Below are 24,497 nucleotides of genomic sequence, written 5' to 3'. Positions count from 1 at the left end.
CGTGTCCAACTCGGTGTGACCCCACAGACGGCAGCCCACCAGGCTCCACCGTCCTTGGGGTTCTCCAGGCAAGAACACTGGAGTGGGTTGCCATTTCCTTCTCCAATGCGTGAAAGTGAAGTCGCTCAGTCGTGTCCGACTGTTCGCGACCCCATGGACTGCAGCCCACCAGGCTCGGCCGTCCCTGGGGTTCCCCAGGCGAGAGCCCTGGAGTGGGTGCCGTCGCCTTCTCCCGTATAACGCTGATGCGTATACTGCACACGTCATGCACCACTGTGTATCGGTGGTGGTGGTGGTGGTGTGTGCAGTGTCAGTGGGGGGTGTGTGTGCAGTGGTGATGTGTGTGGTGGCGGTGATGGGTCGTGTGTGCGGTGGTGGTGGTGGTGGTCCTTCTCCTGTGGGGGGCAGTGCCAGCCCGCGCCTGCAGAGGTGGTGGGCGAGGTTGGCCCTGGAGCTGGCACAGACCCGCGTCTCTGGCGCTGCCCCTGTGCTGGTGTGGGCCGGGCTGTGGGCTCTCCCCATGCCCGGGGGCCTCCTCCATGGCCCCTTCTCCTTCCCCCGCCCTATGTCTGGGGCCAGATGTGCTTACCTGGTGACCCTGCCCTGCCGCGGGGCGTCTGAGGGTCTGGGCTGGGGCCCGTGTCCGAGTCCCTGGCCTCAGGCCCCAGGGGAGCGCGCCCAGCCCCAGCGGGGAAGGCCTACACTTACTTGGGGAGAAGGCCGTCTACCCTTGGCCTCGGGCACTCGCTGCGAGTGGAGCTGCCCCCTCTGACCCTCTGTGCTGCCCCCTTGGCCGGCGCCCCTGGGCCTGGCACTGTCAGGTGGGCCCAGGCCATGGGTGTGGGGGCCATGCCAGTGTCCCCGTGGTCAGGGACGTGTTTAGCGAGGCCTGCAGGCCCAGTGCTGAAAGTGCTCTGTCTCCAGAGGTCATGCCGGCCTCCCCGTTCCGTGCCTGCCCACCCTGTGGGCCTCGCTCAGAGCCTGGCACCGAGACCGTGTCCTGAGTGGACACCGAGAAACCTCGATTTCAGACGTCCGCCTGGATCCCGGCTCTCTGGTCACAGGCCTGAGTGTGTCTGTCCTGGGGGTCTCTGCCCTCCCCAGCTCTCCCCCGGCCCCAGCCCCACCTCCTGGGCTGCTTCCCACTGCCCACCGGCCCGCTGGGTCCCCTGGCCCCTCCGCCTGGGCTTGCGCCCCGCTGCCCCCCCCCCCGGCCCGCTGGGTCCTTCCTGAAGTGCCACCGTGGCCGCCCCGCTGTGCCCGGGACTGCCCAGGCCCTGCTGACACTCCACGGTCTCCCTGCGGCCGAGGAGCCCGTCTCCCGGGTGCACGCCCCCCGCCCGAGGACCCGGTGGTTCTCGTCCTTTCCTCCTCTGGCCCAGGCCCCGCCTGCCTGTCCGCCTCCAACCTTGCCCCCTGCCCGCCCTAGCGCCCAGGTCACGGCCTCCTGCCTTCTCTATAGCGGTGCAGGGCTGGGGGTGCATTTTGAACTTTTGCTTCAGTTTCTTGAACAGAGAAGACGTTTCCCATTTGTTTTCAAGTCGTGTGTGTGTTTAGTCACTCAGTCATGCCTGACTCTCTGTGACCCCATGGACTGTAGCCCGCCAGGCTCCTCTGTCCACGGGATTCTCCAGGCAAGAACACTGAGGTGGGTTACCATTTCCTTCTCTGGGGGATCTTGCCCACCCAGGGATCGAACCTGGGTCTCCTGCATTGCAGGTGGATTCTTTACCACTGAGCCAGCAGGGAAGCCCCTTTTCAGGTCAGCTGTGGTAAATTATATTCTTGTCGGTTTGTGTTCGGGATCTGTTTTAGTTGCTACCATGCCTGTAGATACAGCTTTTTATTCCTCGTATTTGTGCTTTTTCTTTTCTTTTTTTAGCCAGTCTCGCCAGAAGTCTGTCAGTTGTGTCTCCAAAGAGGGACTTGAGAGTCTTTACAAACCTCGGTCCTTCCACTCTGCTCCATCCGTAACTGCTGTTATGTGTGCGGGGGGGTGTCTGAGTGCCAGCCGCTCCCTTCCCCTCCACGCCCCCAGCGTCCTCTCCGCTGCTGGCAGGCGCGCTCTGCTCTGCTCCTGCCCAGGTGCCCTGCTCTGCTCAGGGTGTACGAGGTGGTGATGGCAGGCGCCACCAGGTCCCGAGTTACAGATGCCATCGGTCGTGGACCTGGTTCCCCCGGTTCCTTGTTCTCGGGAGCAGGGCGCAGATGCCATGGCAAGGTGGGGCGCACGACAGTGTGGGGACTCCCCATCTTCTGGGCCTCTTCTGAGGGCCGGGGAGCTGGAGCTGGGTGCCAGCTGCCTTAGGGGAGCGGCTCTCTTGTGCTCATCTCACCCGAAGACCAGGGGGCACCTGCCCGCTCCGCCTGCCCGTGCCCGCACAGGAGGATGGGGACGGCACGCACGCACGGGCGGCCCGGCCTGCACACCAGCTGCCCAGCCGAGGCGCCCGCAGGGCTGGCGGGTCTCTCTAGGTGGCTGCTCTCCTGCCTTTCTGCATGGGGTTCTTCCCCATCAGTGTTGACGATTCTGCCGTCAGGTGTGCTGGAAACCTGATTACTGCTCTGTATTTTGAATTGCTAGCAGTATTGGCTCAGTTTTAAGTGTTATCCAATCGAGGTTATTTCTGTTTTCAACACTGAATTGTTTTTAGAAGTATTTGTAAATATCCAAACCTGTCTCTTGGATTACTTGTAATCATACTGACTTTGAATTTAATGCTGTTACCGTTGAACCTCGTGGCTTGTCTTACAGTGATTCCTTGTCAATTAGATATACTAATATGTGGTGGTGGTGGTGGTTCGGTCGCCCATCCATGCCCGACTCTTTGCCACCCCCAAAGACTGCAGCATGCCAGGCCTCGCTGTCCCTCCCATCTCCCGAAGTTTGCCCTAGTTCACGTCTGTTGCATTGTTGATGCCGTCCAGCCTTCTCATCCCCTCATACCCTCTTCTCCTTCTGCCCTCGGTCTTTCCCAGCATTAGGGGCTTTTCCAGTGAGTTGCCTGTTCACATCAGATGACCAAAATACCGGAGCTTCAGCATCAATCCAACGAGGATTCAGGGTTGATTTCCCTTAAGATTGACTGGTTTGATCTCCTTGCTGTCCAGGGGACTTTCAGGAGTCTTCTCCAGCACCACAGTTCAAAGACATCAATTCTTTGGCGTTCTGCCTTCTTCATGGTCCAGCTCTCACAACCGTACGTGACCACTGGGAAGACCATAAGCTTGACTGGACCGACTTCTGCCAGCAGGGTAACGTCTGCTTGTCAGCACGCTGTCTGGGTGTCAGAGCGTTCCTGCCAGGAAGCAGTCATCTGGTTTCCTGGCTGCAGTCACTATCCACAGGGATTTTAGAGCCAAGAAGAGGGGATTTGCCACTACTGCCACTGCTTCCCCTTCTGTTGGCCATGAAACAACGGGGCTGGATGCCGTGATCGTAGTTTCTTTAATATTTAGTTTTAAGCCGGCTCTTTCACTCTCCTCTGTCACCCTCATCAAGAGGCTCTTTAGTTCCTCTTCACTTCCTCCATTAGAGTGGTATCTTCCACATCTCTGAGGTTGTTGATGTTTCTCCCGCCTACCTTGATTCCAGCTTGTAACTCATCCACCCCGGCATTTCTCATGATGTGCTCAGCATACAGGTTAAACAGGGTGACGGCAGATAGCCCTGTTGTACTGCTTTTTCAGTCTTGAGCCAATCAGTTGTTCCATTCAGGGTTCTAACTGTTGCTTCTTGACCCGCATACAAGTTTCTCAGGAGACAGGTAAGATGTCTGGTATTACCATCTCTCTAAGAGCCTTCCACACATTGTTTCGATCCATACAATCAAAGGCTTTAGCATAGTCAATGAAACAGAGGTAGATTTTTTCTGGAATTCCTTGCTTTCTCTATGATCCAGGGAATATTGGCAATTTGATCTCTGGTTCCTCTTCCCTTTCTAAAACCAGCTCGGACATATGGAAGTTCTTGGTTTGCATAACGCTGAAGCCTAGCATGCAAAATTTTAAGCATGACCATACTAGCATGGGAGATGAGTGCGACTGTCCGATGGTTGGCACATTCTTTAGTACTACCTTTCTTGGGAACTGGGATGAGGATTGACCTTTTCCAGTCCCGTGGCCACTGCTGGGTCTTCCAGATTTGCTTACATATTGAATGCAACACCTTGATGGCATCATCCTTTTCAGGCTTTGAGTAACTCTACTGGAATTATTAACTCTAACTCTGGAATTAACTCCACCTCCACTAGCTTTATTACCAGCAGTGCTTCCTGAGGCCCGCTTGACTTTGCTCTCCAGAATGCCTGGCTCTGGCTGGCTGACCACACAACCATAGTAACCCAGTTCATTAGCATCTTTTTTGTACAGTTCTGTGTATTCTTTCCATCTCTTGCTGATCTCTCCGGCGTCTGCTAGCTCTCTGCCATTTCTGTCCTTGGCCAAATGCCCCCTTTCCCTTTTTCCTGCGGAATCTCTGTCTTTATGCTTTTGTTGCTTTCTTCCAGTTTCCTGCGGTGCTCGCTGAAGAAGGCCTTCTCGGCCCTCTGTGCTGCTCTTTGGAGCTCTGCGCTCAGTGGGGTGTGCCTTCCCCTTCTCCCTGGCTTTCCCCTCCTCTCCTTCTTTCAGCTGTTTGTAGGGCCTCCTCAGAGACCCGGTGCCTCTGGCTCTTCCTTCTCTCTGGGGTGGCTTTGTGCGCTTGCCTTCCTGTACAGTGTTACGGACCTCCACCCATAGTTCTTCAGGAACACTGTTAACAGGATCCAGTCCCTTGAATCTATCATTGCCCTGCCACATGCTCACAGGGATTTGATTTCAGTTGTGCCTGGCCGGTCTAGTGGTTTTCCCAGCTCTGTTTAGTTTTAGTCTGAGTTTTGCTATGAGCAGCTGATGATCTGAGCCACAGTCAGCTCCAGGTCTTGTTTTTGCTGACTGTATACAGCTTCTCCATCTTTGGCTACAAAGAATGTAATCAGTTTGATTTCGGTATTGACCATTTGGTGATGTCCATGTGTAAAGTTGTCTCTTGTGTTGTTGAAAAAAGGTATTTGCTGTGACCAGTGCGTTCCCTTGGCAGAATTCGGTTAGCCTTTGCTCTGCTTTATTTTGTTGTCCAAGGCCAAACTTGCCAGTTACTTCAGGTATCTCTTGACTTGCTACTTTTGCATTCCAGTCCCCAGTGATGAATAGCATCTTTTTTTGCTGTTAGTTCTAGGAGGTCTTCTGGGTCTTCATAGAACTGTTCAACTTCAGCTTCTTTGGCATCAGTGGTAGGGGCATCAGTTCAGTCGCTCAGTCGTGTCTGACTCTTTGCGACCCCACGGGCTGCAGCACACCATGCTTCCCTGTCATCACCAACTCCCGGAGCTTGCTCGAACTCATGTCCAAGTTGGTGACTCCATCCAAACATCTCATCCTCTGTTGTCCCCTTCTCCTCCTGCCCTCAGTCTTTTCCAGCATCGGGGTCTTTTCCAGTGAGTCAGCCACAGTATGAAAGGCTGGGGGCATAGACCTGAATTACATGTTGAATAGCTCGCCTTGAAAATAAACTGAGATCATTCTGTCATTTTTGAGGTTGTACCCAAGCACTGCATTTTGGACTCTTGCTGACTTTGCGGGCTTCTCCATTCCTTCTATGGGATTCTTGCCACAGTAGTAGATACAACAGTCATCTGAGTTAAATGTGCCCATTCCCGTCCATTTTGGATCCCTAAGATGTGGATGCTTATTCTCACCATCTCCTGCTTGGCCATGTCCGACCGACCGTGACTCGTGGGCCTCACGTTGCAGGTCCCTGTGCAGTGCTGTTTGCAGCATCGGATTTTACTCTCATCACCGGCACCTCCACAGCTGAGCGTCCTTTCCGCTTTGGCCCAGCTTACTCTTTCTGGGGCTGTTAGTGGTTCTCCTCCGCTCTCCCCAGCAGCATATTGGACGCCTTCCGACAGGGGACTCACCTTCCGGTGTCACATCCTTTGTCCCTTTATGCAGTCCATGAGGCTCACTCCTCCGTGGGTCACGCTTTGTCAGAACTCTGCACTGTGAGCCGTCGCCTCAGTCTCATAGGACGTGGCTAGGTTTGTCTAAATGTTCCATGTGTGCCTGAGGATGCCTTCTCAGCATTCAGGTAGAGGGCCTGCCCGCGCGCGCTCCACCCTCGTCGGTCATGCTCTGTGCTCCGTGTGCTCAGTCTCTCCGTTTCTGAGTCGGGTCAGTTAGTGTGGCCTGCTGTGCGTGTGTGTCCTTTTTTCTCAGGTTTTTCCAGCTTTGCTCTCTAGGTTTTAGGGCTCTGCTGGATGGACACAGGCTGTTGATTAAACGCCAGTCGTTGCCGTGGCGGCCTCTCTCCTCAGGGCCTTGTGTTCACTGTTCGGGCACACCTGTGCTCTCTTCCCTTCCTCCCCTTCCCACAGCCTCATGTTCTCAGCTGCTCCGTGCTGTGTCTTGTAAGTGGTCTTGTGCAGTCAGCATAGAAGTGCATCTCATTTGGTCTCTTGAGAAGCGATTTCGTATTTTTTATTGAGATAAAGTTGATACACAGTAAGTTTTCAGGTGTACAGCAGTGATGCACAGTTCTTAAAGGTTATGCTCCATTTATAGTCAGTAAGGCTGAGTGCCAAAGAATTGATGCTTTTGAAGTGTGGTGCTGGAGAAGACTCTTGAGAGTTTTCTTGGACAGCAAGGCGATCCAAGCACTCCATCCTAAAGGAAATCAACCCTGATATTCATTGGAAGGACTGATGCTGAAGCTGAAGCTCCAGTACTTTGGCCACCTGATACAAAGAGATGACTCATTGGAAAAGTTTCTGATGCTGGGAAAGATTGAAGGCAGGAGGAGAAGGGAGTAGCAGAGGATGAGATGGTTAGATAGCTTCCCCGACTCAATAGATATGAGTTTGAGCAAACTGGGAGATAGTGGAGGACAGAAAGGCTTGGTGTGCTGCAGTCCACGGGGTCCCAAAGAGTCAGACACAACTTAGTGACTGAACAACAGTTGGTATAAAATATTGACTCCGTTCGCCTGTCCTGTGCAGTATGTCCTTACGTATTTGTTGCTTATCTAATTTATACACAGTAGTTTGTATCTTTTAACCCCAGCCCCTGCCCTGCCCTCCCACCTTCCTTTGCCTGTTGATAACCACGGGTTCGCTGTCTGTGAGTCTGCTTCTCTGTTTCACTATACTCACTAGTTTGTTTCATTTTTTAGACTCCATGTATACAAGTCACGTCGTACAGTATTTGTCTTTCTCTGACTTGTTTCACTTAGCATAATGCCCTTCAAGTCCATCTGTGTGGCTGTAAATGTAAAATTCTCTTTTTCTGGTGGCTGAGCAGACTCTATACATAGACATCACCAGATGGTCAACACCAAAATCAGATTGATTATATTCTTTGCAGCCAAAGATGGAGAAGCTCTGTACAGTCAGCAAAAACAAGACCAGGAGCTGACTGTGGCTCAGACCATGAACTCCTTATTGCCAAATTCAGACTTAAATTGAAGAAAGTAGGGAAAACCACTAGACCATTCAGGTATGACCTAAATCAGATCCCTTATGATTATACAGTGGAAGTGAGAAATAGATTTAAGGGCTTAGATCTGATAGATAGAGTGCCTGATGAACTATGGAATGAGGTCCGTGACACTGTACAGGAGACAGGGATCAAGCCCATCCCCATGGAAAGGAAATGCAAAAAAGCAAAATGGCTGTCTGAGGAGGCCTTACAAATAGCTGTGAAAAGAGAAGCCAAAAGCAAAGGAGAAAAGGAAAGGTATAAGCATCTGAATGCAGAGTTCCAAAGAATAGCAAGAAGAGATAAGAAAGCCTTCCTCAGCAATCAATGCAAAGAAATAGAGGAAAACAACAGAATGGGAAAGACTAGACATCTCTTCAAGAAAATCAGAGATACCAAGGGAACATTTCATGCAAAGATGGGCTGGATAAAGGACAGAAATGGTATGGACCAAACAGAAGCAGAAGATATTAAGAAGAGATGGCAAGAATACACAGAAGAACTGTACAAAAAAGATCTTCATGACCCAGACAGAAACGATGGTGTGATCACTGACCTAGAGCCAGACATCCTGGAATGTGAAGTCCAGTGGGCCTTAGAAAGCATCACTATGAACAAAGCTAGGGGAGGTGATAGAATTCCAGTTGAGCTATTTCAAATCCTGAAAGATGATGCTGTGAAAGTGTTGCACTCAATATGCCAGCAAATTTGGAAAACTCAGCAGTGGCCACAGGACTGGAAAAGGTCAGTTTTCATTCCAGTCCCAAAGAAAGGCAATGCCAAAGAATGCTCAAACTACCGCACAATTGGACTCATCTCACACGCTAGTAAAGTGATGCTCAAAATTCTCCAAGCCAGGCTTCAGCAATATGTGAACCGTGAACTTCCTGACGTTCAAGCTGGTTTTAGAAAAGGCAGAGGAACCAGAGATCAAATTGCCAACATCCGCTGGATCATGGAAAAAGCAAGAGAGTTCCAGAAAAGCATCTATTTCTGCTTTATTGACTATGCCGAAGCCTTTGACTGTGTGGATCACAATAAACTGTGGAAAATTCTGAAAGAGATGGGAATACCAGACCACCTGATCTGCCTCTTGAGAAATTTCTATGCAGGTCAGGAAGCAACAGTTAGAACTGGACATGGAACAACAGACTGGTTCCAAATAGGAAAAGGAGTACGTGAAGGCTGTATCTTGTCATCCTGCTTATTTACCTTCTATGCAGAGTACATCATGAGAAACGCTGGGCTGGAAGAAGCACAAGCTGGAATCAAGATTGCCGGGAGAAATATCAATCACCTCAGATATGCAGATGACACCACCCTTATGGCAGAAAGTGACGAGGAACTAAAGAGCCTGTTGATGAAAGTGAAAGTGGAGAGTGAAAAAGTTGGCTTAAAGCTCAACATTCAGAAAACGAAGATCATGGCATCTGGTCCCATGACTTCATGGCAAATAGATGGGGAAACAGTGGAAACGGTGTCAGACTTTAATTTTTTGGGCTCCAAAATCACTGCAGATGGTGACTGCAGCCATGAAATTAAAAGACGCTTACTCCTTGGAAGAAAAGTTTTGACCAACCTAGATAGCATATTCAAAAGCAGAGACATTACTTTGCCAACAAAGGTCCATCTAGTCAAGGCTATGGTTTTTCCAGTGGTCACGTATGTTTGTGAGAGTTGGACTGTGAAGAAGGCTGAGCGCCGAAGAATTGATGCTTTTGAACTGTGGTGTTGGAGAAGACTCTCGAGAGTCCCTTGGACTGCAAGGAGATCCAACCAGTCCATTCTGAAGGAGATCAGCCCTGGGATTTCTTTGGAAGGAATGATGCTAAAGCTGAAACCCCTGTGCTTTGGCCACCTCATGCGAAGAGTTGACTCATTGGAAAAGACTCTGATGCTGAGAGGGACTGGGGGCAAGAGGAGAAGGGGACGTCAGAGGATGAGATGGCTGGTTGGCATCACTGACTCGATGGACGTGAGTCTGAGTGAACTCTGGGAGTTGATGATGGACAGGGAGGCCTGGCGTGGTACGATTCATGGGGTCGCAAAGAGTCGGACACGAATGAGCGACTGAACTGAACTGCACTGAGCAGTGTTCCATTGTGCACACGTCTGTGTATACACTACCTCTACCTGGTCACCCGTCGATGGATGTTTCGGCGGCTTCCGCGTCCCGGCTACTGTAAGCAGTGCTGCTGTGAACATTGGCGTGTGTGTGTCTTTTCAAATTAGTGTCTTCGTTTTCTTGAGATATCTACCCGGGAGTGGAGTTGCCAGGTTGTATGTAGCTCTGTCACTCGTTTGCTGAGGAAGCTCCTCGTGTCTCACGGGGCTGCGCCAGCTTGCCTTCCCACCAGCAGTGCACAGGGCTTCTCGCCCCTCCACATCCTCACCAGTCGTGGTTATACGTGGTCTTTTTCATGACAGACATTCTGACAGGTGAGAGGTGTTAATCTCATTGTGGTTTTGATGTGCACTTGAGAAGCTATTTCTTTTTTTAAAAAACAATGTTTATTTCTTTGGTTGAGCCGAGTCTTAGTTGCGGCATGCTGAATCTCTCAGTTGCAGCCTATGGGATCTTCTAGTTCCCTGATCAGGGATCAAACCCAGGCCCTCTACGTTGGGAGCACAGAGCCTTAGCTGCAGGAGTGCCAGGGACATCCTGGGCAGCTGTTTCTTAATGGCGGAATGAATCCCTGTCACCTGCAGTGACCCCGATCTCTTTGGGTTGATTTCTGCTGCAGCGAGGCCCCCAGTCAGGCTTCGCCCTTCGTCCGCTTCCCGCCCCCTCCCCCGCCCACCCCTCCTGCTCCTCTTCCTCAGATGCACAGCCTCACCTCCGTCCCTCTGCAGAGTTGCCCTGTTCTGGAGTTCTGAACTCTACAGAAGGTGTCACGCGGTGCGCAGCACTTGGCGTCTGCGTTCTCTGGTTCAGCGTCATGTTTGGGATCCATAGACGCCTTTGTGTCTCATTTTCATCTCGCTGCATTGCTGTTGCTGTTCAGGTGCTCAGTGTCCTGCTCTCAGTGACCGCATGGACGGCAGCACCCCAGGCCTCCCTGTCGTTCACCCTCTGCCGGAGCTTGCTCAAACTCATGGACATTGAGTCAGTGATGTCATCCGACCACCTCATCCTCTGTCGTCCCCTTCTCCTCCCGCCTTCAGTCTTTCCCAGTATCAGGGTCTATTCCAGTGAGTCAGCTCTTCACATCAGGTGGCCAAAGCATTAGAGCTTCGGCTTCAGCATCAGTCTTTCCAATGAATATTCAGGACTGATCTCCTTAAGGATGGACTGGTTGGATCTCCTTGCAGTTCAAAGGACTCTCTAGAGTCTTCTCCAACACCACAGTTCAAAAGCATCAGTTCTTCGGCGCTCAGCCTTCTTTACAGTTCAGCTCTCACATCCGTACTTGACTACTGGGAAAACCATAGCTTTGACTATACGGACCTTTCTCAGGAAAGTAATGTCTGTGTTTTTTAATGCACTGTCTAGACTTGTCATAGCTTTTCTTCCGAGGAGGAAGTGTCTTTTAATTAATTTCCTGGCTGCAGTCACCGTCTACAGTAATTTTGGAGCTCAAGAAAATAAAGTCTGTCAGTATTTCATTGTTTCCCCATCTGTTTGCCATGAAGTGATGGGACTGGATGCCATCATCTGAGTTTTCTGAATGTTGTTTTAAGCCAGCTTTTTCACTCTCTTCTTTCACCTACATCAAGAGGCTCTTTAGTTCCTATACACTTTTGGCCATAAGGGTGGTGTCGTCTGCATTATCTGAGGTTATTGATATTTCTCCCAGCAATCTTGATTCCAGCTTGTGCTTCATCCAGCCCAGCATTTCTCATGATGTACTCTGCACATAAATTAAAAATAAGCAGGGTGACAATATACAGCCTTGATGTACTACCTTCCCAATTTGGAACCAGTCCATTGTTCCATGCGCAATTCTAACTGTCGCTTCTTGACCTGCATACAGATTTCTCAGGAGGTAAGGTAGGATGGTTTGTATTCCCACCTCTTTAAGAATTTTCCAGAGTTTGTTGTGATCCACACAGTCAAAGGTTTTAGTGTAGTCAATGAAGCAGAAGTAGATGTTTTTCTGGAATTTTCTTGTTTTTCTATGAATCCAACTTGTACAGCTGGAAGTTTTTGATTCTGGGAAGTTTTTGTTGAAGCCTAGATTGGAGGATATTGAGCATGACCTTGCTAGCTCGTGAAATGAGTGCGACTGTGCGGTCATTTGAGCGCTCTGTGGCTTTGCCCTTCTTTGGGCCATGTGAGTTTTCCAGTCCTGTGGGCCACTGCTGGGTTTTCCAGATTTTCCAAAATTGCTCGCATATTGAGTGCAGCACTTTCACAGCATCATCTTTCAGGATTTGAAATAGCTCAGCTGGAATTCCATCACCTCCACTAGTTTTGTTCATAGTGATGCTTCCTAAGGCCACTTGATTTGCATTCCAGTATGTCTGGCTCTGGGTGAGTGATCACATCTTCATGGTTATCTGGGTCATTAAGATTTTTTTGTACAGTTCTTCTGTGTATTCTTGCCACCACTTCTTAATCTCTTCTGCTTGTTCGGTCCATACTGTTTCTGTCCTTTATTGTGCCCATTTCTGCATGAAATGTTCCCCTGGTATCTCTGATTTTTTTGAAGGGATCTCTGGTTTTTCCCATTCTGTTGTTTTGCTCTATTTCTTTGCATTGATCACTGAGGAAGACTTTCTTATCTCTCCTTGCTATTCTTTGGAACTCTGCATTCAGGAGAATATTTCTTTCCTTTTCTCCTTTGCCTTTCACTTCTCTTCTTTTCACAGCTATTTGTAAGGCCTCCTCAGACAACCGTTTCGCCTTTTTTGCATTTCTTTTTCTTGGGGATGGTCTTGCTTCCTGTCTCCTGTACAGTGTCACAGACCTCCATCCATAGATGTGCAGCCACTCTTACCAGATCTAATCCCTTGAATCTATTTGTCACTTTCACTGTATAATCATAAGGGATTTGATTTAGGTCATACTTGAATGGTTAGTGCTTTTCCCTACTTTCTTCAGTTTAAATTTGAATTTTGCCATAAGGAGTTCGTGATCTGAGCCACAGTCAGCTCCCGGTTTTGTTTTTGCTGACTGTGTACGGCTTCTCCATCTTTGACTGCAAAGAATATAATCAGTCTGATTTCGGTGTTGACCATCTGGTGATGTCCTTGTGTGGAGTTGCCTCTCGTGTTGTTGGAAGAGGGTGTTTGCCATGACCAGTGCGTTCTGTTGGCAAAACTCTTATTAGCCTTTGCCCTGCTTCATTTTGTACTTCAAGGCCGGACTTGCCTGTTACTCCAGGTATCTCTTAACTTCCTACTTTTGCATTCCATTCCCCTATGATGAAAAGGACATCTTTTTTTGGTGTCAGTTCTCAGAGGTCTTGTAGGTCTTCATAGAACTGTTCAGCTTCTTTAGCATTAGTGATTGGGGCATAGACTTGTATTACTGTGATATTGAATGGTTTGCTTTGGAAACGAATCAAGAACATTCTGTCATTTTTGAGATTGCACCCAAGTACTGCATTTCGGACTCTTGTTGACTGTGAGGGCTACTCCATTTCTTCTAAGGGAATCTTGCCCACAGTAATAGATAAAATGCTCATTTGAATTAAATTCACCCATTCCAGTCCATTTTTGTTCACTGATTCCTAAGATGTCTATGTTCACTCTTGCCATCTCCTGTTAGACCACTTCCAATTTGCCTTGATTCGTGGACCTAACATTCCAGGTTCCTATGCAACTTCCATCACTAGTCACATCCACAACTGGCTGTTGTTTTTGCTTTGGCTCCGAGTCTTCATTCTTCTGGAGCTGTTTCTCCACTGATCTCCAGTAGCATGTTGGGCACCTACCAAACTGGGGAGTTCATCTTTCAGTGTTCTATCTTTTTGCCTTTTCACACTGTTCATGGGGTTCTCAAGGCAAGAATACTGAAGTGGTTTGCCATTCCCTTCTCCAGTGGACCACGTTTTGTCAGAACTCTCCACCATGACCCGTCCGTCTCAGGTCGCCCTACACGGCATGGCTCATAGTTTCACTGAGTTAGGCGCGGCTGTGGGCCGTGTGGTCGGCTTGGGTGGTTATATACTGTCCGTCCTTGTGAGTTTATGCTGCCTTGTGTCTATTTTCCAGCTGTTGGTGTGTCGCTGATGCTCCTGGAGCACAGGTTTACATATCCTGATCTACGTGAATGTAGCAAAGGAATTGCTGAGTCATAGGGTCAGGTCAGCTGGTAAAGAACCCGCCTGCTATGCGGGAAGCCCAGTTCGATTCCTGGGTTGGGAAGATCTCCTGGAGAAGGCATAGGCTACCCACTCCAGTATTCTTGGGCTTCCCTGGTGGCTCAGATGGTAAAGACTCTGCCTGCAATGCAGGAGACCTGGGTTCGATCCCTGGGTTGGGAAGATCCCCTGGAGGAGGGCATGGCAACCCACTCCAGTATTCTTGCCTGGAGAATCCCCACAGAGGAGCCTGGTGGGCTACAATCCTGGGGTCGCAGAGAGTTGGACACAACTGAGCGACTAAGCACAGCACAGGGTTAAGATTGAAAGCATATTTTTTGATGAAAACTATTTCCAAAACAAAAATAGTAGAGTAGCACTCTTCTCAGATCTTCACATTTGGGTAATAGACGACAGCTGGAATCTCTATCTGCTGTGTGTTAGGTGGTTTGGTTGAAGTTGTATGTGATCCCTTTCCCAGATAACTGTGGGTTTTCTCTGGTGCCACACCAGCTGTGACAGGTAGCAGTTTCTCTTGGTTAGCTGCGGCACTCTGAGCGAATCTCCTGCCCACACGTGAGTGAGCAGCACCACACGCTGGTCGTTTGTACAGTAATAGGTTACCCAGGAAGGGAGAGCTTCCAGACAGGGACGCCTTTCAACATCCAGCTTTGTTTTTTTTTCATAAGTCACATCTGTTACCGTCACCACCGATGTCTTCAGAAAGGTGTCCAAATGTGGATGTGCTTTCAAGCCCTCAGTCATGGACACATGTTTTCCAAGCTTCTGGTTTTTGCTGGAAAGCTCCAGTTTTGTGACTGGCTACAAGTAGCATCAGCTGTTTTCCTTGAAGAGGCAGGCTTATTTTGTTCATTTCTGAGAAGATGTCTGACAGCGTCCAGGTCTGAATGTGCACAGATGGGTCTGCCGGGCCCTCTGTCCGGGCAGGTTGCTGTTTCCGGGACAAGGGGGCTCACTTGGTGTCCAGCTGTGGTCTTTGGCGCATCGCAGAAGTGCTCCATGCAGACTTGCTGTTTTGGTACATTGAATATTCACAAGCCGTGCTTAAGGGTTGAGGTTTAACACAGTTACTGCCTTGGCAACATCACGGACGCTTGTAAGTGGCGCTGACCCTTCAGCTAAGTGCGTGGTGGTGACGAGCGCCGCGGCTCCCGAGCCCCCTGTGCTTCTGGTTCTGTGATGACCGTGGCTCTGTGACACGTGTGTGCAGAGAGAACGGCGTCTCGCCTTGTGCTCGTCAAATCTGCCTTGGTCACTCTTGGTTCTTTCCGTTTCTGTGTAATTGAAAATTATGTTGTCATTCCCACACATGCACACGCAGACAACCGCCCGCACACAGACATACACACAGAAGAAAGCCCCGTTGAGGTCTGACCGGGATGCACTGACTGAGTCGGGAGGAGGAGAATTAACTTCTTTCTAGTGTTAAGTTTTCTGATCCCATAAGTATGGACTCTTTCGCCGCTTATAAATATTCCATGTTTTTCTGTATTGTGCCTTTGCAGCTTAAAAAAAAATTTACTCAGTTACTTGACTTTTATTTATTCTATTTCAATGATTCTTTTTTTATTTGCAGTTTTCTTCCTTTAACGTCATTAGTATAGACGTAACTGACATCTCTTTTTAACCTGTTCACTGGACATTGCTAGACCCTCCCCACCCATCTGACTGTAGGTCAGACAGATCTTTTGACTTCACTTCTGTCGAGTGGAATCCCCGGGTTTATTTTCAAGATTTGTAATTTCAGGGGCTTCCCTGGTGGCTCAGTGGTAAAGAATCTGCCTTCACGTGCAGGAGAGACAGGTTCAGTCCCTCATTCGGGAAGATCCCACATGCCATGGAGCTGCTGAGCCTGTGTCCAGAGCCCGGGAGCCTCGGTTACTGAAGCCTGCACGCCCTGGAGCCTGTGCTCCGCAACCAGAGAAGCCCCTGCTGTGAGAATCCCACCCCGTAGCAGAGACCTTGGCCAGGCCTGTGCTAGCGGAGCCGCGGGAGCAGAGGCCAGGCTGAACTCTGAGCAGTAAGCGGGTGGCAGGGAAGCTGAGCCGTCAGGGCGAGGGGCTGGTGACTGACAGCCTGCCTGCCGGTGCAGGGGGCATGGGCTCGATCCTGGGACACGGTCTGGGGATGTCACAGACGCCGCAGAGCGCCTAAGCCCGTGCACCACAGCTACTGAGCCTGTGCTCCCAACAAGAGAAGCCCCCGAAATGGGAAGCCCGTGCACCGCAAAGAAAGTAACCTCTCTCACCAAACCAGAGAAGACCCAGCGTAGCCAGAAATCACTCAGCTTTAAAAAGGCGTGAGGGGCTGATGCTTCAGGCGCGTCACTGTGCGGGGAGGAGAGGGCGGACCTGGGAGGGACAGTGAGGCTGAGGGGGCCTCGGAACCGACGTGAAGTAGCGAAGGGGAGAGCTGGGAGTCGGTCAGGGTTTGCCTTTCATTTACATCCTTTTTGTTGCTATGTCATATTTGATCTGTGTGTGACCGTGTATACAGTATACATCTTGTGAGGGATAAGAAGCCCCGGTCAGCACTGGAAGTCAGGCCATCGTGCGCCTCCCTGCCCATCTTTTTTTCCCTCCCCTTCTGACAGAGCCACGGTCCTCTCGTAGTTATCATTCCCTTATTTTCTTAAACCCTTTTAAAGATGCCTGTATGTGTGTAATAAGTATTCTCATAAGTTATGTTTCCCGTTTTGACCCGTGTGAAGTGCTGTGCGTTTGCTGCCTCCGTTCACACACGCCCTCGTGCTGTCTGGGTGGCTGCCGTTTCCCTTTGCACTGATGTAATTAATTCAGTCTTCACATACCACAGTTCACACATAATTCAGTGTGTTATGTATTGTGATTTATTCATCAGTAATTTTGTTGAACTGTGGACAAAAGACAGTCTTTTCAGTACATGGTTCTGGGACAGTTGGATGTTCACACGAGGAAGAATGAAACTTGGCCCACGTCTTACAGCACTCAGAAACACCAACTCAGGACGGGCCACAGACTTCAGTGGGAGATCCCAAAGTTTGAAACTCCTAGGAAATAAACCTCCTTGATGTGGTCTCAGAAGTGAGTTTTTGGACTTGACATCTAAAGCAGAAGCAACAAAATAAAAAATAAATAGCTGGGGCCACATAAAGAGCTTCTGCATAGCAAAAGACCATCAAGAAACTGAAAAGGTCTGCAGAATGGAATAACAAACCACATATCTGATAAGGGGTAATACCCAAAATATATCAAGGACTCTATACAACTCAACAAGAAACCAAACGACCCAGGTAAAAAACACACACGGGGGCCTTTCCTGTTGATCCAGCAGTTCAGAGCCTCCCAGTCACGGATCGTGTTTTACTGCCTCGTGACTCTGTTGCTGGTTGTGGACATTGTGCATCTTACGTGGTTGAAGTGCTGGGTCTTTTAAACTGCGTGGGACTTGGGCAGAGCAGAGAGACTGAAGGTAGCCTGTCAGAGAGGCACACGGTGAGGGGGCGCGTTTGCAGGTCACCGCGTGGTCTCTGTGTGCTCCGCTCCTCCCTTGTCAGCGGGAGGTGTTCCTTCCCGGGATCCTGGCCGAGCCGGTGCCCGGCAGCATCTCTGGTGCTCGTGTGCAGTGGCTGGCAGGTCAGAAAGGGTCCCGCCCTCACGGGACAGATCTTGTCGTGGGGAAGACAGGTAGCAGTTTGTCAGGACCCAGATCAGGACCGGCAGCATGCCGCTGGTGTGGACAGGCCCACTTGAACGTGAGGAGTGAGGAGCCAGCGACAGGAGCCCAATGCGCAGACCCGAGAGGGTGCCACCTGGTGCACAGGGGCAGCCCTGCGGGTGGGCGGCGGGTCCAAGGGCACACCTGGAGCGGGGGCCGCGGGGGCTGCGGCTGGCAGGCTCGCCGGGCCCAGGAGGGGGCCACGGCAGAGGAGCCCTGGTCACAGGGCGGAGAGCGTCAGGTTTGGAGCGGAGAGCTGGTTCAACACCCGTCCCCCGTCCCCCCCCTCCCCCCCCCCCCCACCCCGTAGGCATCTTTGCTGAGGACTGGCTGATGGGATTCTTCTGTCACCGCCGTCACAGGCTCGTGGGCCACACTCTGTGTGCAGGGACCGGCACAGTCATGTAGGAGCAGACCTTTGTCCGGGAGCCCTGAAGGCTGGGAGGACTGCAGAGTGTTTGCAAGTGCTGATGGCAGCGGGGGCTCTCTGTGGGATCCGCATGACCTCACGCGTGTCTTAAACACCACCTGCCACGGCTCGGAGGACGGGTCCCCGGTGTGTGAGCGTGCTCGTGGCACCGCGGCGTCACGGCCCGGGGGGCAGTGGTGGCCTCAGCCGGGCGGGCCCCGCGGTGGTCGTGGGTGTGTGCGCGAGCGCGGCTGCCACCCCCAGCACGGCCGCCCACCCACCGCATCTGCCCGCCTGGCCTGCCTGTCAGACCATCGCCCCTCCGGGCATCTTCAGAGCGGAATTGTCTTGTCTTCAGGTATTCGGGTCCCGTCCACAAAAGATCCCGTGTGTCTCATCTGGCTCAGGGCTTCAGGTCGGGGTGGGGGGCAGGGCCGCCTGTCCCGTGTCCTTGTTGCCCCCACTGCCTCTGTTGGTCGCGGTCTCGCTGTGGCTCTCTGGGGCCCTGACACCCTCGTGGGCCCGCAGCAGAGGCTCTTGCCCGTAGGAGGTTGTGGTTTTCCTGGACTGAGCTGGGATCTGGCACTGGCCTGCCTGCTGGGGACTGTGACGCCCTGTCCCCACTCTGCCTCCAGAGTCATCCCAGGGTCTCTCACGCAGTAGGAGCTTTCTCAGGGATTCCTTCGTGACTGCAAGCCCTGCTTCAGCTCGGGGGTGGCTCCCTCCTCCTGCCCCCATACATGGGGGATTTTCTTGCGCTGGGTCTGCCCAGCTCTGCCGCCAGCGGGGCTTGTCTGGAGACTCCACTCGGCCCGCGGGGGCAGGGGCAGGACAACGCGATCCTCTGGTTCACAGCCTCTCCTGTGGGGTCCCTGCTCGCGGCTGGGGTGCTGGGTGGAGCTGGCCTCTGGCCAGCCGGCCCTGCAGGAGAGCGCGTGTGTACCTTCCTGCCACATGTGGGAGCCCACAGCCCTCAGACCGGAGTCCAGGCCCCATCCCGGAGGGACAGAGTGGCAGCTGCGTGGGCCCCGGGACCAGGTTCTGAGGCAGAAGGAGGTGGGGGTGGGGGTCTGTGTGCGGGCCCGGGGCTGTGGTCTCCGTGCTGGCCAGGCTGGGGGTCCAGGTCTGAGCCTGCTTCCCACTCGGTTCCATGGGACAGACTCAGAGAGTGGCCGCCGGGGGTCCGCTGAGCACTGTCTCAAGTGACGGGGGAGGTGTCACTTGGGGGCGGTGTCCCCCGGGATGGTGTTGGCAGTCAGGGTGCTGGAGTGGAACTGCTTTCTTTTTTCCTTTTTAGTGGAAGGATAATAGCTTTACAATATTGTGTTGGTTTCTGCCCTGCATCAACTTGACTAAGCCGTCGGTATATGCCCCTTGCTCTTGATTCCCCTCCCACCTGTTTCCCCACCCGACCCCTTTTGGTCATCAGAGAGCCCTGGTTTGGGAACTGCTCTTTTTAAAAGACTGTCCTCGCCTGGTTATGATGTGACTGTCAGAAGGTTAAAGAAGTAATTCGTCCTGGGCGAAATTCTCGAATGTCAAGAGAGAAACTTTTCTACACATTGTCAGTTGAAACGTTTTCTTTTTAACATGAAGGTTTTACATTTTTTTCTAAAAGGTGTTTTCCTGAACAGTTAGTGGCTAATTGGGCCACGAACGTTTAACGTGACGCGTCTGTTCCGCTCTCTCTGAAGCAGGGTCAAGACTTCCTTCTCCACACCCCACTCAGCTCGCAGACGGAGGCTGGCAGTGGCGGGCGGCTCGCCCTGGGCGCTCAGCCGATGCCCGTGGCCGCCCCCGCGGACCCCGCATGCGCCTGCGAGGCCTGCAGCGAGCGCAGGTACCACCCAGGCTCCCCCTGCTCTCCCTCCCTGAGGACTGCTGGGAGGGCAGGGGCTCCCCAGATCAGCGAGGGGTTTGGATCCAGGGCCCCACACACATGGGGGCTAGGGGGGATGCCGCCGCTGGAAGATGGGGAAGAGAGTGGGCCGGGGCACGGGGGTGTCCCGGGCCGGTTGGCCCCTCGGCCCCCTGACTCTGCTCCGGTGCCTGTGTCCCTAGGGAGATTTCGGCGGAGGCGGAGCGGGAGCCCCAGCAGCTGCAGAACTACTGGTCGGAGGTGCGCTACACGGTCCGCTGCATCTACCGGCAGGCGGGCACCCCGCTCGCAGACGACCAGGACCAGTCCCTGGTGCCCGACAGGGCGGGGGTGAAGGAGCTGGTGGACAGGTACGCCTCGCCCGGGCCCGGCCCCCAGCCCCCGGTGCTCAGCGGGCCCCTCGGGGGTCGGCCTCAGGCACGCGGCGGTGGCACACGGGCCGGGTCAAGGCTCCGGTTCCGATCCTGCTGGGCTCTGGTCACCTGCGGGCTGAAGGTGAACGGACGTGTTCCCGGCGTTCCTTAGCATTGAGATCGGCAGTAGCACTCCGTTTAGGCACTGGCTGGCCCCAGGGTGGTGGGGAGGGTTTCTCGGGCCCTGCTGCTTTGTTGCCTTGTGGAGGAGAGGCGGTCACGCCCCTGAGGAGGTGAGGGACTCTGGGCTCCGTGGGGTCAGGCGGTGCCTGGGGAGCCAGCTGCTGGCCTGTTCATATGGGTGTTTGTCGCTGGGAGGGGCTCGGGGTGTGGCTGGGACCTTGTGCACATTGGCAGTACAGGATTTGTTCTTACGTGGTTTGTACACTTCCGGGTGAAGTGAAATGAAAGTCGCTCCGTCGTGTCTGACTCTTTGCGCCCCCATGGACCGTACAGTCTGTGGAATTCTCCAGGCCAGAATCCTGCAGTGGGTAGCCGTTCCCTTCTCCATGGAATCTTCCCCACCCAGGGATTGAACCCAGGTCTGCTGCTTGCAGGCGGATTCTTTACCAGCTGAGCCACCAGGGAAGCCCTGACTCAGCTGCTAAAGAATCTGCCTGCCAGGGCAGGAGACACAGGTTTGATCTCTGGGTGAGGAAGGTCCCCTGGAGGAGGAAATGGCAACCACTCGAGTATTCTGGCCTGGGAAGTTCTTGCCATGGCCAGAGGAGCCTGGTGAGCTACCGGCCATGGGGTCACAAAGAGTCAGAGCTGACCTGTTACAGCGACTGAGCCGCCACCACCACCGTGGCTCCTGCCATCTTTTTTCTCTTTTTAGGGGTGTTCCAAATAAAAGCTGTGAGTTAAGTGATTCTCATTTTGGTCTTTTTCTCCTGGTTTGCTCGCAGTCTCTGAGGCTCTGTAACCTCCTGCTCGCTGTGTGTTCTGGAGGCAGGAGGGGTGACTGGCCGTGGGCAGTGGCAGCTAGTTAGTGACTTGCTGCACGTGAGATGGCTCTAGGCAGTATACGCCTTACTTAGCAGTTGGGTTTCCTGGTGAATGTTAGGAAAATATGTATAACCTGATTGTCAGACCCATAACCTCACAGCTGTGGGTGCTTAGGAAGAGGCCCAAGTAAAGCAGAGACAGTTGAAGCGCTCGGCAGATAATAGTGCGGGCGGGCGTTGTGGCAGAAGCTGTGGGGGTGCCCTGCAGGCGGCTGAGGTCTGGGAGGCGGCAGCGCCCTGGAGAGGGACCGTGCTGTGGAGCTGCGGGGGTTCCAGCCCCTGACTGAGGTCTGTGTGTCTCATGTTTTCACATGTGTTGTATGTACTGTGTTTTTTGTGCTCTTCACGTCTAGAGGACACTTTTTTTCTTGTTTCAAACGCCAGCACAAACGCCAGGAAGGGTATCTGCAGGGCCCATTTCTGGGGCTCGTGCAGCTGGCGGTGACTCCCGTGGCCCTCGGCGTCCAGCACTCCACCCCGGCCCCCCCAGCCTGTGCTCACACCTGTGCTCACACCCCACCAGCGCACTCCAGCCACACCGGTTCTCATGCTGCCGCCACACATGGTGCTGGTTTCTGCTTTTCGCTCTGTCTGGAGTGTTTTCCTCACTCAGATTTCTTTTCTCCCTTCCATCCTTCCCGTTGGGCTTCCCTGGAGGCTCAGTAGTAAAGAATCGGCCTGCCAGTGCAGGAAACGCGAGTTTGTCCCTGGGTGGGGAAGAGCCCCTGGAGAAGGGAACAGCAGCCCACTCCAGTATTCGTGCCTGGAGAATCCCACCAGTAGAGGAGCCTGGTGGGCCGTAGTCCATCAGGTTGCAGAGAGTCAGACACGACTGAGCGACTTCACAACAGCAGCAGCCCTTCGCATTAGACTTGAGAGCCACTGTCTCAGACCACTGGACCTGACCCCAGGGGCCTCCCCCGCCTTGCCCTCCCCTCTTTTGTGTTGTGTTACCCCGCTCCCTGGAGTCGCGCTGTGCCTGGAGCCCCGCCGCCGGGACCAGTGTTTGTCAGACGTGCGGCTGGGAGAGCTTCCACAGAGTGTCCGTCCTCCTGCCTCAGTCAGGACTTTTACAAAGTCTGCCAGAGGAGCAGGTGGTCATGGTTAAATGTGTAAGACACAGAAATGGAGAAAGAGATGACGCACAGCGTATGTCCAGTCCCCAGGCACAGGGCACCACAGAGGAGGTGCTCGGCCCCAGTAAGGCCTGCTGCCCCCGTGTCGTCTGAGTCTTCTGTGACCCTCCTTAAGAGATGAAGTGCGTTGTTTCAGAGAGCAGCCTGTGTACTGGTAATTAAAATTATACTTGTTATCCTACATTTAAAAACTAACGCGTCGATCTGAATTGAACTAACCACAGTGGGAATTCCTCAGTTCTTCTTGTTCTCTGGCCATGGTGTTAATAAGGCTACAGGGTTCTGTTTTTATTTGGCTCTTGTCTTTTACAACCGAGGTGGTTTGGTATGAGTTAAAAATGAAATGTGCTCAGTCGCTCAGTCGTCTCCGACTGTTTGCAACCCCATGCGCTGTAGCCCGTCAGGCTTCTCTGTCCATGGAGTTTTCCAGGCAGGAATGCTGAAGTGGATCGCCATTCCCTTCTCCACGGGATCTCCCCGACATAGGGATCGAACCTGCATCTCTTGTGTGTCCTGCATTGTAGGCAGATTTTTTACCCACTGAGCTGCCTGGAAGCACAAGTGAAATAGGTGACAACTTCTCTCTCTTTTGCCCAGCGTGGTGCCCAGAGGGGAGAGGAGCCGTGGTCCAAGTCCAGGAGCCGTATTTCTCTCGGGTTTGCTCTCGTGTGCCGAGCCCCCGTGGTGCTCCTGGTGGCGGGCGGTACACGGAGCCCGTGCCTGCTCCAGCGTCGTCGGTTCCCGTCTGGAGGCTCCTCAGAAGTGCACGGTGAAAGCCAGGCGTCTCTTTAACCACAGTCCTGCCAGCTACTGTAGAACAAGTTTGTAAAAGCTGACAGTCTCCACGTTAGGAAGGAAATACGTGAAACGGATACTTGCTGTTGTGGCCTGACTGGGGGCGTGTACTGATGTGTTGTCTCTGATCTTCAGCTGACACGTTTCATCTCATAACTTAGTTTTTTGGTGGGATAATTGGAAAAGAGATACCCTGTCTCTTAAGATTCCTGTGATGAGGAAAATAGTACCAGCCCATTTGGACTGTAGACTGAGTCGCTAGGGAGGAGGACGAGCCGCCCTCCTGCCCAGGCAGCTCCTCTGGGGTTGTTGCTCCTCACCCGGCAGCACAGACGTGTTCAAAGACAGCGCTTGGGTCTCCTGGCGTCCCAGCCCGGCTCCCCTGCGCACGCTCTGCCCCCTGCTGGCTGTCTGCGTGAGGGACCCCCGCCCCGCCCCCATCTGACAGGGCGCTCAGCGGGCGCCAGTCTCCCTGTCTGCGCGATGAGCTCGGGGTGCCCCGCCCGTCGGGGGCGACTGTGAGCAGGCCCTGCAGGTGAGTGTGCCTCTCTCCCATGCAGGCTCTGCGAGCGGGACCCCTACCAGCTGTACCAGCGGCTGGAGCAGCAGGCGCGGGAGTACGTGCTGGAGATGAAGGTCCGGCTCCTGCGGCAGCTGTCGGCTGCATCCAGAGTGAAGCCGCCGTCCGGCCTGCAGGGCCCGCCGCAGGCGCACCAGTTCATCTCCCTCCTCCTGGAGGAGTACGGCGCCCTGTGCCAGGCCGCACGCACCATCAGCAGCTTCCTCGGCACGCTGGTGAGGCGCCACGTCTGCGGGGGGCCACAGTCCGTCAAGCTGTCCCCTGCTCGGGCGAAGGGCGGGGCGCGGGGGCTGCTTCCCCTCCTTGGGCGGGGGGCGGGGGCTGCTCCCCTCTTTCCCGTCCCTCGGGACTTGGCTGCTGCACAGAAGCAGGAGCACCGTGTGGGGACGTTGGAGCCCAGGGGGCAGCGTGGGCACAGCGTGAGGGGGAGGAAAAGGTTCGCGATGACGGGGGTATGTCTCCGCGGGGCCAGAGTGCTGTGCTGCGTGCACGGAGGCCGTGCTGGGGTGGGGCAGGGCGTGGGGGCTGCCCAGCGCTGGACTGAGGAGGGGTTCGTGCTCAGGCGGGATGCCAGCCCCCGTGGGCGTCTTCCAGTCCTGGTGAAAGGGACACGTAGACCTGCTCTCCCTGGGCCTCTGACCGCCTCAGAGAGGCCGTGGCCGTGGGGGCTGCAGGAGGAGGTGGTGGAGGTGCACCTCCTGGGACCTGGCCTCGACGGCCTCGGCGCACCTGCTGGCTGGAAGGAGAAACAGGCCCTCTTTGCTTCCTTGGTTTACTAACAGTCTGTGGAGGTGGTCCTCA

The 24,497-nt window shown here is 53.3% G+C and overlaps 1 protein-coding gene across 8 annotated transcripts in view; it reads left to right on the top strand.

The window, feature by feature from the left end:
• Positions 1–24,497, top strand: part of FAM193A (family with sequence similarity 193 member A) — a 156,042-nt gene that overhangs the window by 73,809 nt on the left and 57,736 nt on the right. For 6 of the 8 annotated variants that reach the window (XM_055589259.1, XM_055589261.1, XM_055589257.1 and 3 more), the window contains 3 exons: positions 19,581–19,726; positions 19,948–20,115; positions 23,677–23,911. The exons of 1 other annotated variant lie outside the window; for it this stretch is intronic. In XM_055589259.1, coding sequence (XP_055445234.1) covers positions 19,581–19,726; positions 19,948–20,115; positions 23,677–23,911 — 549 coding nt within the window. The remainder of the gene's footprint in view (positions 1–19,580; positions 19,727–19,947; positions 20,116–23,676; positions 23,912–24,497) is intronic. One more of the 8 variants, XM_055589258.1, reaches the window with a different exon arrangement.

The sequence above is a fragment of the Bubalus kerabau genome, chromosome 7, assembly GCF_029407905.1.
Source record: "Bubalus kerabau isolate K-KA32 ecotype Philippines breed swamp buffalo chromosome 7, PCC_UOA_SB_1v2, whole genome shotgun sequence".
In the NCBI taxonomy this organism is placed as follows: domain Eukaryota; kingdom Metazoa; phylum Chordata; class Mammalia; order Artiodactyla; family Bovidae; genus Bubalus; species Bubalus kerabau.
The sequence above is the reverse complement of the archived record's forward strand: the minus strand, read 5'-3'. Positions and strand labels throughout refer to the sequence as shown.